A 16,402-nucleotide genomic window follows, 5' to 3' on the forward strand; every position below is an offset into this window, starting at 1 on the left:
TGAGTGGCAGCTCATTTCGCAGGCTCCTGGGGTCTGGGAAGCTTATCCCTCTTTCCTGAGTCAGGAAAATCCTTCTAAGCACATTTCCTGGTGAAAAATAATCAAAGCACTGCCAGCAAAAATGAGGATTCTGTATTTCTTACCTAAGAAATAAATGTTACCTTAGGAGAAGGAGTTGTTTGTTTATGAGGCAAGTGGTGCCAATGTTCCCTTCTGCTGCTTTTAGGTGGGTTTTTGCTGTTTTTTTAGGAAAAAAAAATCTATTACCATTAAAATTTCTTATATTTCACTGGCAAAAATGCCAAAGAGACTGAGGCTGTTTACATTTTAAATTAATAATAATTATAAATTGGTTAATTTAGAAAGTAGATAACAGGCACTCCCTTATTGCACGTGTTACTTGGCTGAGTGACAACCAGGGTTAATCTGAACTGCAAATAAGGGATTATAAATCCCTCTTAAATAAGGGATATTTAGCTAAACTGCATTATCCAGTTTAATCTCTCTGTTCCAGCCAGCACACAAAATATAACTTCCAGAGCCTTAAGCCAATAAAACTTTAACTTCCTTAGGAAATGGATTTAACAATGCAACTCTTATTTAAAAGTATCAAACTAACACATAACAAGAATTTTTGGCCTTTTCTGCTACTCTTAGTCACTTTAACTTTTTTTTTTTCCTTTTTAGAAGCACTTGTTGCAATGTTTTATACACTACTTTTTTTTTAATTATTCCAAGTTTGGGGTATTGTAATTATTATAAAGTAGGATTGACCCTTGAAAATCAGGTGCAATTGCCACTTAACTTATACTTTCTTCTTGAACTCCTTTGGTTTAGATATTTAGGCATTTTTACTATTTATTTTTAGATATTTAGGCATTTGATGTTAAATATTAGATTTGGTATTAGATTTTTAGATATTTTGGCATTTAATATTAAATATTAGATTTGGTATTAGATTTTTAGATATTTAGGTATTTGATATTAGATATTAGATTTGGTATTAGATTTTTAGATATTTAGGCATTTGATATTAGATATTAGATTTGGTATTAGATTTTTAGATATTTAGGCATTTAATATTAAATATTAGATTTGGTATTAGATTTTTAGATATTTGGGTATTTGATATTAGATATTAGATTTGGTATTAGATATTAGATTTTTTAGATATTTAGGCATTTGATATTAGATATTCGATTTGGTATTAGATATTAGATTTTTAGATATTTAGGCATTTGATATTAGATATTAGATTTAGTATTAGATTTTTAGATATTTAGGCATTTGATATTAGATATTAGATTTGGTATTAGATTTTTAGATATTTAGGTATTTGATATTAGATATTAGATTTGGTATTAGATTTTTAGATATTTTGGCATTTGATATTAGATATTAGATTTGGTATTAGATATTAGATTTTTAGATATTTAGGTATTTGATATTAGATATTAGATTTGGTATTAGATTTTTTAGTATTAGATTTTTAGATATTTAGGCATTTGATATTAGATATTAGATTTGGTATTAGATTTTTAGATATTTAGGTATTTGATATTAGATATTAGATTTGGTATTAGATTTTTAGATATTTTGGCATTTGATATTAGATATTAGATTTGGTATTAGATATTAGATTTTTAGATATTTAGGTATTTGATATTAGATATTAGATTTGGTATTAGATTTTTAGATATTTAGGCATTTGATATTAAATATTAGATTTGGTATTAGATTTTTAGATATTTGGGCATTTGATGTTAAATATTAGATTTGGTATTAGATTTTTAGATATTTAGGCATTTAATATTAAATATTAGATTTGGTATTAGATTTTTAGATATTTGGGCATTTGATATTAGATTTAGTATTAGATTTTTAGATATTTAGACATTTGAACTTCCTCAGTTTGCTGATTTTTCCCAGCTTCTGTCCCTCAAAATGGGAGCAAGGCTACTGGGATAAATGTGTACTGGGAAACCTGCTTGTTTTCCTTATGGACACAGCCATGGAGACTGGTTTTGGCACTTGAACTGCAAATTAATGTAGAAGTTCCTGTGGGTGCCTTATTCCAGTGGCTAAAGTGTAATGTAGAACCAGTGCCATGAAATTCCTGAGTTCTTTTTCCCTTCTCTTGCAGGGCCACAGGTGGTTGGGGATCTGTTCCTGGAAGTTATCAGAGCCTTTTATTCCTACTGCAAAGATGCCCTTGGTTCTGATCTCAAGCTCAGCTACAACCAAAGTGGCAACATCCTGGCGAGGTACAATGGCAAGTTTTTCAACCCTGGCCTGAAACTGGATCATTTATTTTAAGCCAAGTTACTAAAATCGAGCAGTTTAAGGAAGGTTTGGGTTGGAACAAAGTGACTTTCTGTAGAGAAAACGAGATTTTTTTTTTTTCCTCTGGCTTCCCCTTTTCCCCACACACAGTGGATTTCTCTTGCATTAGCAGAGGAAAAAATGAAGTTCACTGCATGTGATGGGTGTTGAGAAACCACAGTGACATCAGCCAAGAGTCAGGGTGGTGACACAGCTCTGCCTGGTGACTTCCAAAGCTGGATTTGCATCATCTGGGAGAAAGATGCTCCAACTCCAGCTCTTTCGGCCTGATTTAGTGTTTGATCTGAAATAATCCATGGGTTTTTTTATGATGTGTGTGCTCTCAGAATCCTCACTGACATCTGCTCTTTCTCTCCCTTGTTTTTCCCCTCAAACAGTGCAATCAAAGAGAACAAAAACGCCTCAGAAATTGTCAAAACAGTCAACTTGTTGATCACCTCCTTAAGCACGGATTTCCTCTGGGATTACATGACCAGATGTTTTGAAGATTGTTTCAGGTGTTTGTGTTTTCCAGCAACAGTGGCCTCTTAAAAAAATGTCTGTTTGAGATAATAATGAAGCTTTTAAATTCAGGGGACGTAACACATGCCAGAACCAGCCAGATATATAAACTGTGTCCTAAGATAATTCAATAATGCAAGCAGGTGAACAATTAGGTGGAAATTATCAACCTGAGAACAGAAGAAATTACTCTCAAAATGACAGCTGAAGGAGGAAAAAGGGTTGGGAGGGGAGGTGGAGAGGCCTTTATTGAAGAGAAATAAAGATACTAAATGATCTTTAGAGTCCCTTCCAAGCCTAACCATACTGTGATTCTGTGTTATCTCTTTTTAACCCTTTTAAACTCTAAGAAAGATTATGCTTTAAGTAATAAGATTATGTATAGAGATTTAACCTGAAAACTGGCAGCACTTTAACATCCCACGTGCAGTTGAGGTGGTTTTGACAGGGTGTTTTATCCTGCTGTGTTAAAAGTCCTTTTCTCCAGAAAGCTGTTCAGTGTTTTGTGCTGGTTTTAACGAGGCTTTTTTGATTGTGACTGGAATTTCGACGTGAAAAACTCCCATAACAACATGTCTTTCTTTCACTGCAGAAACAAATCCTCAGAGATGAGATACCCTCTGGAAAATATTAGCACTCCTCCTACAATTTCAGAGCTCTGCACACTATTGGTGTTCCTTCTCGATGTGATCCCTTTGGTGAGGCCCCCTGACTTTATCCATCAGTGATCAGTGAAGGATAAGGGTGTGATAACCATTTTAAACACTGCTTGTTTGTTTTAGGAACTCTACTCTGAAGTGCAGACTCAGTATCTGCCCCAGATGCTCAGTTACATGGTGCAGTCTCTCCTGGAAAACATGGAATTATTGGGTTTGCCAGAACTCACTCATGCCTTAAAGACCTGTTTTAAGGTGCTCAGCAAGGTGCAAATGCCCCCTTCCTACCTGGACGTCGAGACAGGGAGTGGAAACGGGGTAGGTGTTTTGGAACTCCTCACAGGTGTTTAAAACTCTGACATAACTTCTTTAAAATGCAAATTCTCTGAACTTAAGACCTAGATAATGACTGTTGCTCCAGTGCCTGAAGGGAGCCCACAGGAAAGATGGAGAGAGAGTATATCCAAGGGCCTGGAGTGACAGGACAAGGGGGAATGGATTCAAACTGAAAGTAGGTTTAGATGGGATATCAGGAAGAGGGTGGTGAGGCCCTGGGATAGAATTCCCAGAAGCTGTGGCTACCCCTGGATCCCTGGAAGTGTCCAAGGACAGGTTGGACGGGGCTTGGAGCAACCTGGGCTGGTGGAAGTTGTCCCTGCCCATGGCAGGAGGTGGGAACAAAATCATCTTTAAGGTCCCTCCCAACCCAAACCTTTCTGTGATTCCATGAAATATGGAACTGCAGCAATAAAGATTTTTTTGAAGCTTATCTTCTTTTGCTCCTTCCAGAGCAATCTGATGCCTTGTTATTCTTACTGGATCTTCAGTTCTGGCTTGGTAGAATTATTTGTGGCACTGAAGGAGTTTAGTCTTGTCTGAAACTGGGGCTGTAATCCTGCCTCTTGAGAAGAATGTGAGCTTAATGGTTTTGGAAAAGGCACTCAGCAACAGGGAGTAGCTCAAAATTTGAGTTGCCAAATCAAGCCCAGCTTCACAGCTGGTTAGGTCTGCAAGGCTTTCAATTAATATTTCAGTTGAACACAATGGGGTATTGTTTGTGTGCAAGAGCCCATGATAAGGAATGAGGAATAAATGGCATCAAGCAGCCACACAAGCACAGCCTGCCAGAGTTTTCCAGCAGAACAAATGCGTGCCTTTGGCTGGAAATAATCCAGTGTTTGTGACATTGTTCTGGTGGTACATTGATTTTAAGGAAATATTCCTTTGCTAAGTACCTGTAGCCACAGATCCACTGGTGTTTGCTGAGTCCAGGCATGAGGTTTATACAAACACTTGCTGGGTTTTAAAGGCAATTAAATGGAATTGCTTAGAAATAACTGTGATCCTGTGGTTTTGTAAAAGTAGCTGGAAATTGCAAATTTTAGGAAGTAGATTGCTGTTCCCCAGCTTAAGATTCTGTTGCCAGTGCCACATTAACCACATGAACATTCCTGTTTCAGAGCCCAGTGCCAAAGGAAGATGTGGACATAACCTTGGAGACAAAGTCAGTGCTGCAGGAGGAGGAGGAGGCTCCATTCCAGCCCCTCAAGTCAGAGGACAGTGGAATTGGTCTGAGTGCCTCATCCCCAGAGCTCTCCCAGCACCTGGGGGTGCCCACAGTGACCCTGGAGAGGGATGATGTCTGGAAGAAAGGGGGGAGCATCCAGAAGACTCTGTTGTGCATCCAAGAGCTGGTTGCCAAGTTTTCCAGTAAATACATTTTTGGGGTGCAGCTCCAAGAAACGAGTAACGAGCGCGTTTCGGCAACGAATCCCAGTGGGAAGGAGAAAAAGGAGAATGGATACAGGTTCCCTGAGAGTGCCAGCAAGAAAAAGAGTCCCTGGGATGCCAAGCAGATCACTGTGCCTCAGGTTAAACAGATGCTTTCAGACTTGTTCTCAGCCCGGGGGTCTCCCTTCAGGAGCAAGAGTTCCAGCCCTCTGCTCCCTGACCACGACTCTGGGAGTAAAAAGGAAAAGGAGGAAGAAGAGTGGGATTTGGAACAAGTGATGCTGGTCTTGGGACCCCTTAAAGGTGACTGCAAGGAAGCTTTCTCTGCAGCTTGTCACCTTCTGCTGGATTGCACCACGTTCCCAGTCTACCTGTCGGAGGAGGAGATGGAACAGTTGTATCTCTCTCTGTTTGAGGTTCCTGGTAAGAAAAGATTCCTTTCCTGGGCAACTTGAGCATTTGAGGATGGAAATAGCAGTGGGAGCTTAGGGATTTGCAAAGACACGTGACCAGGGCCAGTAAAAAACCCTTCTGGCAGGGCTGAAGTTGCCTGTGAATTAAACTTGCCCACCTCAGCGTGTGTGTTGTGTCCTGCAGCTGAGGCACAAGCTTTGCCAAGCTTTTCAGATTCACATTCCTTTGAAACTTTCACTACAAAACTTGTAGCTGAAGGGATGAAAAGACCCTGTGGCACAGTTCAGGATTTTCAGGATGTACATCCCCCACTGTCCACATGCCACGTTTCCCCCAAAAAAAGATGTTTTAGAGGCAGATGAGCTCTAAACCATAACAGAAGCAAAACCATCTCTTTCCCAAACCCTCAGAATTCAAAGGAGTCCAATGTAATGTGTAAGAATAACCTTGTATAACTGGAGGGCCTGTTCTTGGAATTCCAGCTCATTCCTCAGCTTCAGTTATTGGCCTGAAGACCAGCTGACAAATAGGTTTGTAGGGAATGGAGAGGGGAGAAACTGGAAAATGGGGTTCTCTTCCTCACCCCACTACCCATTTCTACTGTCTTCCTTAGCCAAGTGGTGATATTCCCATCATCTCCATGGGTCAGCTGTTCTGCTTGGCATGGACATGGCAGACTTGGCATTATTTCCTCAGGAGAGGCAAAGATGGCTTGACTGGATGTCAGCCATCCCAGTTCCCTGTGTGCTTGGTGGGTTCTGGAATGACACACCTCCATGCTGCTGGAAAAACATCTCTGGATCAGCAGCCCTCTGGAGCTGGCTGTGACAATGGCAGCTGGAAAACAGCAGCTCTGACCACTAGTTGTGGATAAATGTAAACTGGAAAGCAGAAAGCCACTAGTTATGTGGGTTACTGGGGTCCTGCAAGAGGTTTCTGCTGGGAGAATTAGGGAAAACATGGAGAGGTTGTGGACTCCCCATCCCTGGAAGTGTCCAAGGCCAGGTTGGACAGGGCTTGGAGCAACCTGGGCTAGTGGAAGGTGTCCCTGCCCATGGCAGGGGGTTGGAACAAGCTGATCTTTAAGGTCCCTTCCAAACCAAACTAAGATTCTATGAAATACTGATGATGTGTCCAGTTCTGGGCCCTGAGCTCAGGAAGGACATGGAGGGGCTGGAGCAGGGCCAGAGGAGAGCAACGAGGCTGGGGAAGGGACTGGAGCACAAGTGCTGTGAGGAGAGGCTGAGGGAGCTGGGGGGGCTCAGCCTGGAGAAGAGGAGGCTCAGGGGAGACCTCCTCACTCTCTGCAACTCCCTGACAGGAGGGGGGAGCCAGGGGGGGTTGGTCTCTTTTCCCAGGCAACCATCAGCAAGACAAGAGGGCTGGGTCTTCAGCTGTGCCAGGGGAGGTTTAGGCTGGATATTAGAAAGAATTTCTTTGCAGAGAGGGTGGTCAGACATTGGAATGGGCTGCCCAGGGAGGGGGTGGATTCTCCCTCCCTGGAGGTGTTTAAGGACAGACTGGATGTGGCATCAGTGCCATGGGCTGGGAACCACGGTGGGGTTGGATCAAGGGTTGGACTTGATGATCTCGGAGGTCCCTTCCAACCCAGCTGATTCTGTGATTCTGTGTTAGCACAATACTTGGATTTAGGAAGTCATTTTTGTCTCTTTTGTCCTGTGACCTTGCTTGGAGAATTCTTGGGAACGTGACCCCGACCTGGAGATTATTCCAACCCTTTGTCTCCCTTCCCTTCCGAGGAGGTTGTGATCCCAGCTTCCCTCTGTGGCTGAGGTCCCTGATGACCATCTGCTGCTGTGTGAACGACTGCTACGTCCAGAACGTGTCCATCTTCACCCTGCTGGAGGTGATCAACCACTCCCAGTCCCTGGCTCTGGTCATCGAGGACAGGATGAAGCGCTACAAAGTGTCCAGCCACAACCCCTTCCTGGGCAAGCTGCAGATGGTCACCCTCCCTCCCATCGCTCCTGCAGTCCTAAAGATGATCTCAGAGAAAACAGATTTCTACCAGGTTGTCCTTTTTCCTCTCCTTTTTTTCCTACCCTGAACCTCTGGCTCGTAGAATTCCACGATTCTAAGACGAATTGGAAATCTGTATTGGTAACATTTGGGGTGTTGAAAGCTTGGAAGTCAGGAAAGAAATGAGGATGATGAGGATTATTATTATTATATTTATTTGTTTCTTTTTCCCTAGAGAGTAGCCTGTGTGCTCTGGAACCAGCTGAACAAGGAGACTCGGGAGCACCACATTCCCTGTGTGGAACTGTTCTACAGGCTGCACTGCCTGGCCCCATCAGCAAATATCTGTGAGGACATCATCTGCCACGCTCTGCTGGACAGGGATAAAGTGAGTCCTGAATCCTCTGAAGCCCCTTCATCACTGCTGAGTTGTTCCAGTGCTTCCCAAATTCCCTTCCACCTCCTGTCTTCATTCCCGTCATCCCTCTGTCCTCACAGATTCTGTCCATGCCTTTACAATTCCCTGGGATTTATTCATCATGTGGCTACTTCTGAACTTAATCCATGGATACAAACTCTGTCAGTCCTTGCTGGAGCTTTCTTAGTTTCAGCCCAAATCCTGCAGTATCTAAAAACTTGCTGGTTTTGTCAGTATTTCCACCAATAAGTGTAAAATCACTTTATTTTTGGATTGATTTTATAAGCTTCATACTCCAACAAAAGACTTTAATACCTTGTAAATGTTTGTCATCATCACGTTGACCCCCTGTCCACCTTAGTGTTTGGTTCTCAGATTAAGCTGTATTTTAAAGTGAGCCAGTTATTAATTCCTTTCCTTAATGACAGAGCAGTTCTTTAACAACTGCCAGTACATTTTTGAGAAGTGCCTTGCACAATAAAACCCAACCCAGCCCCTTTGCTGTCGTTTTCCTGTATCTTTGCAATTTTGAGGCTTGAGAAAATTTGGAAATCTTTTAAAAGCTTCCAAACAAAAAGCCCCACAACCACCCCTGCCTGATACACCAATGTCCTCCCAGTTGTCACCCAACTTTTAAACCTCTCTAACACCAAACCAAGACTAAAATGTCCGTTCACAGGAGTCCTGAAGGACATTTTTGGTGTACCTGGCACATCTTTTTATGCTCCAGAAACGCTGTGGCTGTTGGGTTTCCACTGTGCATTCACAGATATATGGAAGGAAATGATCCTTAAGGTCCTCCCAACCCAAATCAGTCTGTGATTCCATGATTCTAAATCTGTGTCTGTCTCGTTTTCCTTGCCAAGGGGACAAGGCTGGAGGCCCTGTTCAGGTTCTCTGTCATGTGGCATCTGACCAGAGAGATCCAAGGCAGCAGAGTGACTTCTCACAACCGCTCCTTTGACAGGTATTTCCCATTTCCACTGGCTTGGAATTGCATTTATATTTAATTATATCGTGCATTTATATCATTGCATTTATATATTTAATTATTTCATGCTTTAGTCTCTTCTTTTCTGATGTGGGGAAGAGTCCTCTGGAGAGAGAGAGAGAGTAAACAATGAGCAAAAGGAAGATCTTCCACTTCCTGGCACCATTCCCTTTGCAGAGCACTCCAAGTGCAGGGAGTGGTTTCTTGGATGAAGGAAGGTGCTGGAAAAATAGAAAGAGCTTCATTTGTGAAGAGTAGTTTGCAAACAAGTTCCTGCATAGCAGATATTTTTTTTTTTTGTCTTGGGGTGGGTTAGGTTTGTCTTCCAAAGGAAAACAGCACCAGCTACTTGTGGGAAAAGTCAGGGAAAAAAAAGTAGGAAAAAAATAATCTCATTTTAGTTTTGCCTGTTTTAGTATTTGCAAGACCTTTGTGTAAAACGAGACAAAAGGAAAATAGCACCAGCCACTTATGGAAAAAGTAGGGGAAAAAATGATCTTATTTTGGTTTTGCTTCCTCTTTACGAGACCTTTGTGTAAAATGAGGCTCCTTCTAAATAAATATGGGGAAGATGTAAAATGAGACTCCTCCTAAATAAATATGGGGAAGAACTTTGAAATCTGTTCCTCATGCAGAGTGTGAGGAAATGTGTGGCCTCATTCCTACAGATCCACGTGTTCCTGAGCTCAGCCCAGGAGGACGTGCGTGACCCAGCTGTTGGAAGCAGACGTGATCCATTGGCTGGTGCTTCCTTGACCGTGCTCCCTGTCTGTTCCTGGGATTTTGTTGGATGCATTAACCCTTTTTGGGGGGGTCTCAGCTGTCTCTGTTGTGGTTTCTCCCCTCAGGTCCCTGTTTGTGGTCCTGGACAGCCTGAACTGCTCCGACGGTGCCATCGGAGCCGCGGCGCAGGGTTGGCTCATCCGGGCTCTGTCCCTCAACGACGTGGCCCGGATCCTGGAGCCAATCCTGCTGCTCCTGCTGCATCCCAGGACACAGCGCACCTCCATCCACTACATCAAACAGAAACACTCAGCAGGTAAAGCTGCTCTTGGATCAGACTGAATTCCTGAGGGGAGTCTCTGAAACGCGATGGCAATCTGCTCCCCTCAGTTGTTTTCCATCAGATCCGTGGATTCCTCCTCATCCAAGTCCCTACAGTGATGCCTGAAGCAGGGTTCAGGAGTAGCTCGTGCTGGTTGAAGGCCTAAATGATCATTTTTATTATGGGGTCTGTTGGTTTGGATTGCTCCCTGCTTTGCTCTGGGATCTCATCCCACACTTCTCCTTGCCATTCCCAGATGATCCACACTGCATTGTCCCCTGTTTTCAGGATCCCTTCTTGAGCAAAACTAGGTCTGCAACCAAAAGAAATCCAGGAGCAGTTTGGTGACTGTGTCAATCCAGGAACTGTTCCATAGGGAGGATGGACAGGCAGATCTTACTCTCTCCATCCAGTCTTGCCCCAGGTTTCTTTATTCCAAATACTTTTTGTCCATGATTCCCTCAGCATGACATTAAAACAATCAGCCAGGTTGTGAGGAATATTTTGCTGGTGTGGGCACACGACACACAAACCCTCACCTGCTGTTGCTGAGTTCTGAAAAATTAAAATATCAGTGTCCAGAGAAGATCTGCCCTGATGCAAGAGCAGAGCTGAGCCTTTGTGTCAGAGGTATCCCAGAGCTGAGATGGAAAAGCAAAGAGAGATGTTTGGAGTTGAAGATGATTTCCAGCCACCCAGGAATTTGGGAAGATTTAGGAATGTGGCAGGGCAGAACATGCCAAGTTCTGGGGCCTTGTGGCAAGAGAGACATGGAGGGGCTGGAGCGTGTGCAGGGAAGGGAACGGAGCTGGGAAGGGGCTGGAGCAGCAGGAGGGGCTGAGGGAGCTGGGGGGGCTCAGCCTGGAGAAAAGGAGGCTCAGGGGGGACCTTCTGGCTCTGCAACCCCCTGACAGGAGGGGGGAGCCGGGGGGGGTCGGGCTCTGCTGCCAGGGAACAAGGGGCAGGAGGAGAGGGAACGGCCTCCAGCTGTGCCAGGGGAGGCTCAGGTGGGACAGGAGGAGGAATTTCTCCACAGAAAAGGTTGTCAAGCATTGGCAGGGGCTGCCCAGGGAGGTGGTGGAGTCCCCATCCCTGGAAGTGTTCAAAAAACATATGGATATGGCACTTGAGAAGGTGGTTTAGTGGTGAATTGGATGATGATTGGACTCGAGGGTCTTAAAGGTCTTCTCCAACTTTAATGATTCCATGATTTGGCTCAAGTAGCCGAGGTGGTTTCCTGGAGCAGAGCAGGAGGGCTGTGGAGAAGCAGCTGGAAGTTCTGTGTAAAGAAACTTCCATGTCACCTGTCTCAAGACTCTTAGCAGGCTGTCAGCCTGCAGCAGTGCTTTCCTGTCTGGATTGGCAAATACCTGGATGTCACCCATTTATAGCATCCACAGGGACCTGCTTATGAGATGCTATAGAAACACAGTGCTTGTTCCACAGCATTTAATCAAGGAGAACATTAGCTCTTTAATTAATTAATTAATTAATTAATTGAGCTCTCTGATGCTATCCTTCTCGTTTCCCTCCTGATCTCCTGATTTAATGTTCAGGAAGCACAAAAAAAGACAATTGTCACATCCAGGGAGTAACAGCCTAAGAGAACCAGCACGTGCTTTATGTTTGGATCCTGTTCTCTCTGCTCACAGTAGGTTAGAGCTGCTCTACCACTTTAAAAAAGAAATAATTCCTGCCTTAACCCATTTTTTACCCCACTCCTTACAATTAATACGAGGCTAGAGCAGAGTAGATTTGTAACCTTTTTTTTCTTGCAATGGTTTATTCAATATAAAAAGCACCTTGTGTTGACCAGATGACCTTTAAACATCCCTTCCAACTCGAACTGTGATATGATTTTATGTATGGAAAAGACAATTATGTGCTCTTTTTGACCCCAAAAAATGTGGGTTTTTTTCAGACTTTATACATGATTGGCTTTGCAAGAAAAAGGCCCCTATGAAAGAGTCTGGCATCTCCGAGAGCAATTCTGAGGAAAACCTTCCACTGAGCCAGTTTACTACTGTGGATAGAGAGGCAATTTGGGCAGAAGTGGAAAAAGATCCAGAGTTAAAACCTGAGAATGATGGACCCTGTAATCCCATAATTCCCCAGGAAGCAGATGGTGACCAAGACAACAGCGAGCACACGGAGTCCGCGGACACCAGCACAGGCCACGACAGTGAGAACACATCCTCCTTCTCTCCCTCTCTGGAGCTGCAGGAGGTGAGCAACGAGGACAATGACAGAGAGGCCCCAAATCCCGGGAATGCGCTCAACTCCCTCCTGTCCGACAGCTCCAAATCCAGCGCGGCGCCGAACCTGGTGCGCGCCGACTCCGAGAGGACTCAGGCCTCGGAGTCCCTGTCGAGCGACGAAGAGGTGGACCTGGAGCTGCAGGAAATCACCCATTCCAGGCTGCTGAAGCAGCAGAAGGAAAAGCAGGAGATGGTGGAGGCTCTGTTCAAGCACATGCTGCTGTACCTGCAGCCCTACGACTCCAGGAGGGTGCTCTACGCCTTCTCCGTGCTGGAGGCCGTGCTCAAAACCAACCCCAAGGAATTCATCGAGGCCGTGGCCAGCACCAGCATGGACACCAGCTCCACAGCGCATCTGAACCTCATCTACAACCTCCTGGCTCGCCACCAGGAAGCTCTCGTAGGGCAGAGTTTTTATGGGAAGCTCCAGCCCCAGTCCCCGACCGTGTGTCCCCATTCCCTGCTGATAGAGCTGCTCACCTACCTCTGCCTCAGCTTCCTGCGCTCCTACTACCCCTGCTGCCTGAAGGTCACCCACAGGGACCTCCTGGGCAACAGGGACGTGCAGGTGAAGAGCGTGGAGGTGCTGATCCGGGTGGTGGCCCAGCTGGCCACCGTGGCCAAGGCGGCGGAGAGCAGGAACGTGGAGTTCATCCGCAGCTTGCTGGGGAGGTGCAAAGTGCAGGAGTTCGTCCTCCTGTCCCTGTCGGCCTCCATGTACGTCAGTCAGAAACGCTACGAGCTGCTCCTGGCGGACGGGGCCGGCCGTGGTGCCGAGGGAGAGCTCTGGGAAGAGAGCCTGATCAACTTTGGACACGACCAAATCTGGAGCGAACACCCGCTGCAGATCGAGCTGCTGAAGCTCCTGCAGGTGCTGATTGTCTTGGAGCACCACCTCGGACAGACCCCCGAGGAGCAGGAGAATCAGCCAGACCTCTCCAGGGAGTGGCAGCAGGCTCTCAACTTCCAGCAGGCCATTGGTGCCATGCAATATGTCTATCCACATCCCATCACTTCCCAGGGGTTGTTTGTCTCTGCCGTGGTTCGGGGTTTGCAGCCGGAGTATGGCTATGGGATGCATCCCACTTGGGTGGGCTTGGTCACGTCTTCCCTGCCCTATTTTGGGAAATCCCTGGGCTGGACTGTGGCACCATTCGTGGTACAGATCTGTAAAAACCTGGATGAGCTTGTCAAGCAGTATGAAAACGAAGCTGTGAAGGCGTCTGCCAAAACATCTGCCAGGTAAGAGTCAGCAGGGTGGGGTTTGTTGTGCAGAGCAGTGAGTGTGTAGGAACTCCCTGGTTTAGCACTGTGGCTCCCAGAGTCTGATCCCCAAATCCTGCTACACCTGTCCCTGGAGCCCAGGGAAGCTGGAGACAGGATTGTTGCAGCAGTTGGAGGAAGTTGGAGGAAGAGAGGAAAGAGAACCAGCAGCCTGTCCCCCTCTGCCTTCCATCCAAGAAAAGAAGTTCCCAGTTTTGACAAGACTGAGGATTTTGGAGGACTAATTTAGGAGAGACACCCTGGAGAAGAAAAAGAGAGACTGTTCAGAACAGGCAGTGAGTGAAAGGAGTAGGGAAAAGTAATTGAATGCTGAAGATTTATAGTCAGGTGGATAATAAAATTCTAAAAGGTCTCAACAACAAAATGGGGTTGTCCAAGAATAGTCTGGGAATCCTTTGTTTTGATATTCCTGTCTGGTCACTCCAGTTTTAACTGTTGAATAGAAATAAGAATGGAATTTTTAATCAAGGAAATAGCCCTTGGCCTGTTAACCTGTTTGGGTTTTTAATCCTCCTCCAAAGCTTAACTTCCAAGAGAGAAAATGTGACACCTGATTACCCACTAACCCTTCTGGAAGGTCTGACAACCATTGGTCACTTCTGCCTTCTGGACCATCCTAATCCAACAAAAAAGGTAAGTTTTAATGCCCACCACTCACCTGAGAACTCAGCTCCAGGTCAGCAGAGTCCACATCCCTTTTTCCTCAGGGGTGAATAGAGGTAGCAAACCACTTATACAAAAAGATAACCTTAAAGAAACTTCACAGCACACCCCAAAAATTGAACCAAATCGAAGTTTAAGGATAGAGGATGAACCTAATTTTATTTGAAGGCAGAAAATTAATTTTAAGTAGATGTTCTTGGTGATGCAAATATTAGTCCTGTGTAGTTTTTCTGCTCTGTCATTAACAAACCCTTCTATTTTCTTTTGAGTTGATAACATGTTGATGTGTTCTCTACAATTTTTAGCCTCTGTGGTGCAATAATATGATGTATTTTAATATCCGTATTTTGTTGGGTTTTTTTTCTAGTCGTGTTTAGCTGAACCTGCAAACCTGAGGAATGCCAGGAATGCCATCCTGGAAGAACTGCCTCGCATTATCAACACCATGTCCCTGCTTTGGAGTGTCATCAAGAGGGAAGACTCTCAAAAAAGACCAACTGACTTCTTTGGAACAACCAAAGGCTCTTCTTCAGTCTATTTTAAAGCAACCAAAGTAGGAGTCCTTTTAAACTGCCCTGTATCTCATCCTCCTCATCAGTGCATTTTACAGAGTTCTTTAATTTTGTGTTTTCTGAATATCTTGAGAGGGTCTTTGCCTTACAAAGGATGGCATTGACAGTTAGTTATTTTTCCCTCCCCTCTACAGACATTAAGAATGAAAATATTGGACTTCCTGAATCCACTGACAGCCCAACTTGGAATCCAGTTGATGGCAGCAATTGCAGCAGTTTGGAACAGCAAGAAACCTCACAGGAGTCAAAGTAAAACCAAGGTGAAACTCAAGAAAGGCACCCTTAGTTTTCCAGTGTAAAGGCAAATGTTATATTTGTATGATCAGTTCTAAACTCTGGGTTTGTTTGTTGATTCTTTGGGGTTTTTTTACAAGTGACTGAAAAATCTGAAGTGTTCTTATTTATAAAAAGCATCAGGACTACAATTAGACCTAAATAAATAATCAAATAAAGGACAGTGTAGCAGTTTAAGTCTAGAAGTAACAGGCAGTTTTTTCTTCAACACTGGATTGCAGTCTTAGGATTGCAGTTTGACAATTATGTTTTCAAGACCATGAATCAAATTCCATTTCCAGAGAAAGGCCAGAGCTGTAGTGTTCTCTGGAACTGAACATTTATTCTGATCAGAACCTCTTTCTTTTCATTTTAGCATAATCAAACTGTTCTTTTTATGAAAAAGTTGTTTTCATAAGGTGTTGGAAGAAGACCTGTATATGGCAAAGGGGTCTGTGTTTGATTTAACCTCTGTAATGTACATTTTGTATAAGTTTTGGTGTTTGGGGAATCACACAAAGAGCTGGTTTGTGTGGCCCAGGGGTCTGAGGGGTTTGTCTTTTGCTTTGTCTTGTTTTGTCAGATCCTTCCAGTGGCCAGTGCATCTCAGCTTGTTCTTGTGGACTTAATTTGTGCCCTTAACACACTGAAAACTGACACTATTTTACATCTTATCAAAGAGGTGGTCAAGAAACCAGCACAGATCAAGGGTGAAGAGGTAACCACGGAGATATTTCCATTTTTTCATATATTCTCTCCTGGATCTGTCCCAGTGTGTCTGCTCAGCATTGTTAGAAGGTTTTTCTTTTAAGTGTGGGATTCTCTTTTGCTCCTGAATAAGTTTTGTTTTCCAGAATGTGGATTTCTGTGTTTTGCTCCCTCAGTGTAAGAAAGTTCTTCAGAACATCACTATTGAGCAGATCATGACAGGGCAAGGGGCAGTGGTTTTAAACTGCCAGAGGGCAGGGTTGGATGGGATATTGGGAAGGAATTCCTGGCCGTGAGGGTGGGGAGGGGCTGGGATAGAATTCCCAGAGAAGTTGTGGCTGCCCCTGGATCCCTGGAAGTGTCCAAGGCCAGGTTGGACAGGGCTTGGAGCACCCTGGGCTAGTGGAAGGTGTCCCTGCCCATGGCAGGGGGTGGCACTGGAAGATCTTTCAGGTCCCTTCCAACCCAAACCAGTCTGTGATTCCAATATTTTCCTGGAGAAGTTGCTGGGAATGAAAAGGTGTGGGGGCCTCCAGTGCAGGGGACGGTGACATTTTTGTGCAAC

General features: G+C 44.5%; 1 protein-coding gene across 3 annotated transcripts in view; it reads left to right on the forward strand.

The window, feature by feature from the left end:
• The window catches only part of DOP1B (DOP1 leucine zipper like protein B), a 48,219-nt gene that overhangs the window by 20,562 nt on the left and 11,255 nt on the right, over positions 1 to 16,402 (forward strand). For 2 of the 3 annotated variants that reach the window (XM_027731154.2, XM_027731156.2), the window contains exons 10-23: positions 2,144 to 2,264; positions 2,721 to 2,840; positions 3,437 to 3,542; positions 3,627 to 3,818; positions 4,961 to 5,654; positions 7,406 to 7,677; positions 7,861 to 8,013; positions 8,910 to 9,010; positions 9,883 to 10,073; positions 12,001 to 13,579; positions 14,143 to 14,254; positions 14,652 to 14,837; positions 14,991 to 15,116; positions 15,713 to 15,847. In XM_027731154.2, the coding sequence (XP_027586955.2) occupies positions 2,144 to 2,264; positions 2,721 to 2,840; positions 3,437 to 3,542; positions 3,627 to 3,818; positions 4,961 to 5,654; positions 7,406 to 7,677; positions 7,861 to 8,013; positions 8,910 to 9,010; positions 9,883 to 10,073; positions 12,001 to 13,579; positions 14,143 to 14,254; positions 14,652 to 14,837; positions 14,991 to 15,116; positions 15,713 to 15,847 (4,088 nt within the window). The remainder of the gene's footprint in view (positions 1 to 2,143; positions 2,265 to 2,720; positions 2,841 to 3,436; positions 3,543 to 3,626; positions 3,819 to 4,960; positions 5,655 to 7,405; positions 7,678 to 7,860; positions 8,014 to 8,909; positions 9,011 to 9,882; positions 10,074 to 12,000; positions 13,580 to 14,142; positions 14,255 to 14,651; positions 14,838 to 14,990; positions 15,117 to 15,712; positions 15,848 to 16,402) is intronic. The other variant, XM_027731157.2, reaches the window with a different exon arrangement.

The sequence above is a fragment of the Pipra filicauda genome, unplaced genomic scaffold (genome assembly GCF_003945595.2).
Source record: "Pipra filicauda isolate LSUMZ 115617 unplaced genomic scaffold, ASM394559v2 scaffold662_size176556_pilon, whole genome shotgun sequence".
NCBI classification, from domain to species: Eukaryota; Metazoa; Chordata; class Aves; order Passeriformes; family Pipridae; genus Pipra; species Pipra filicauda.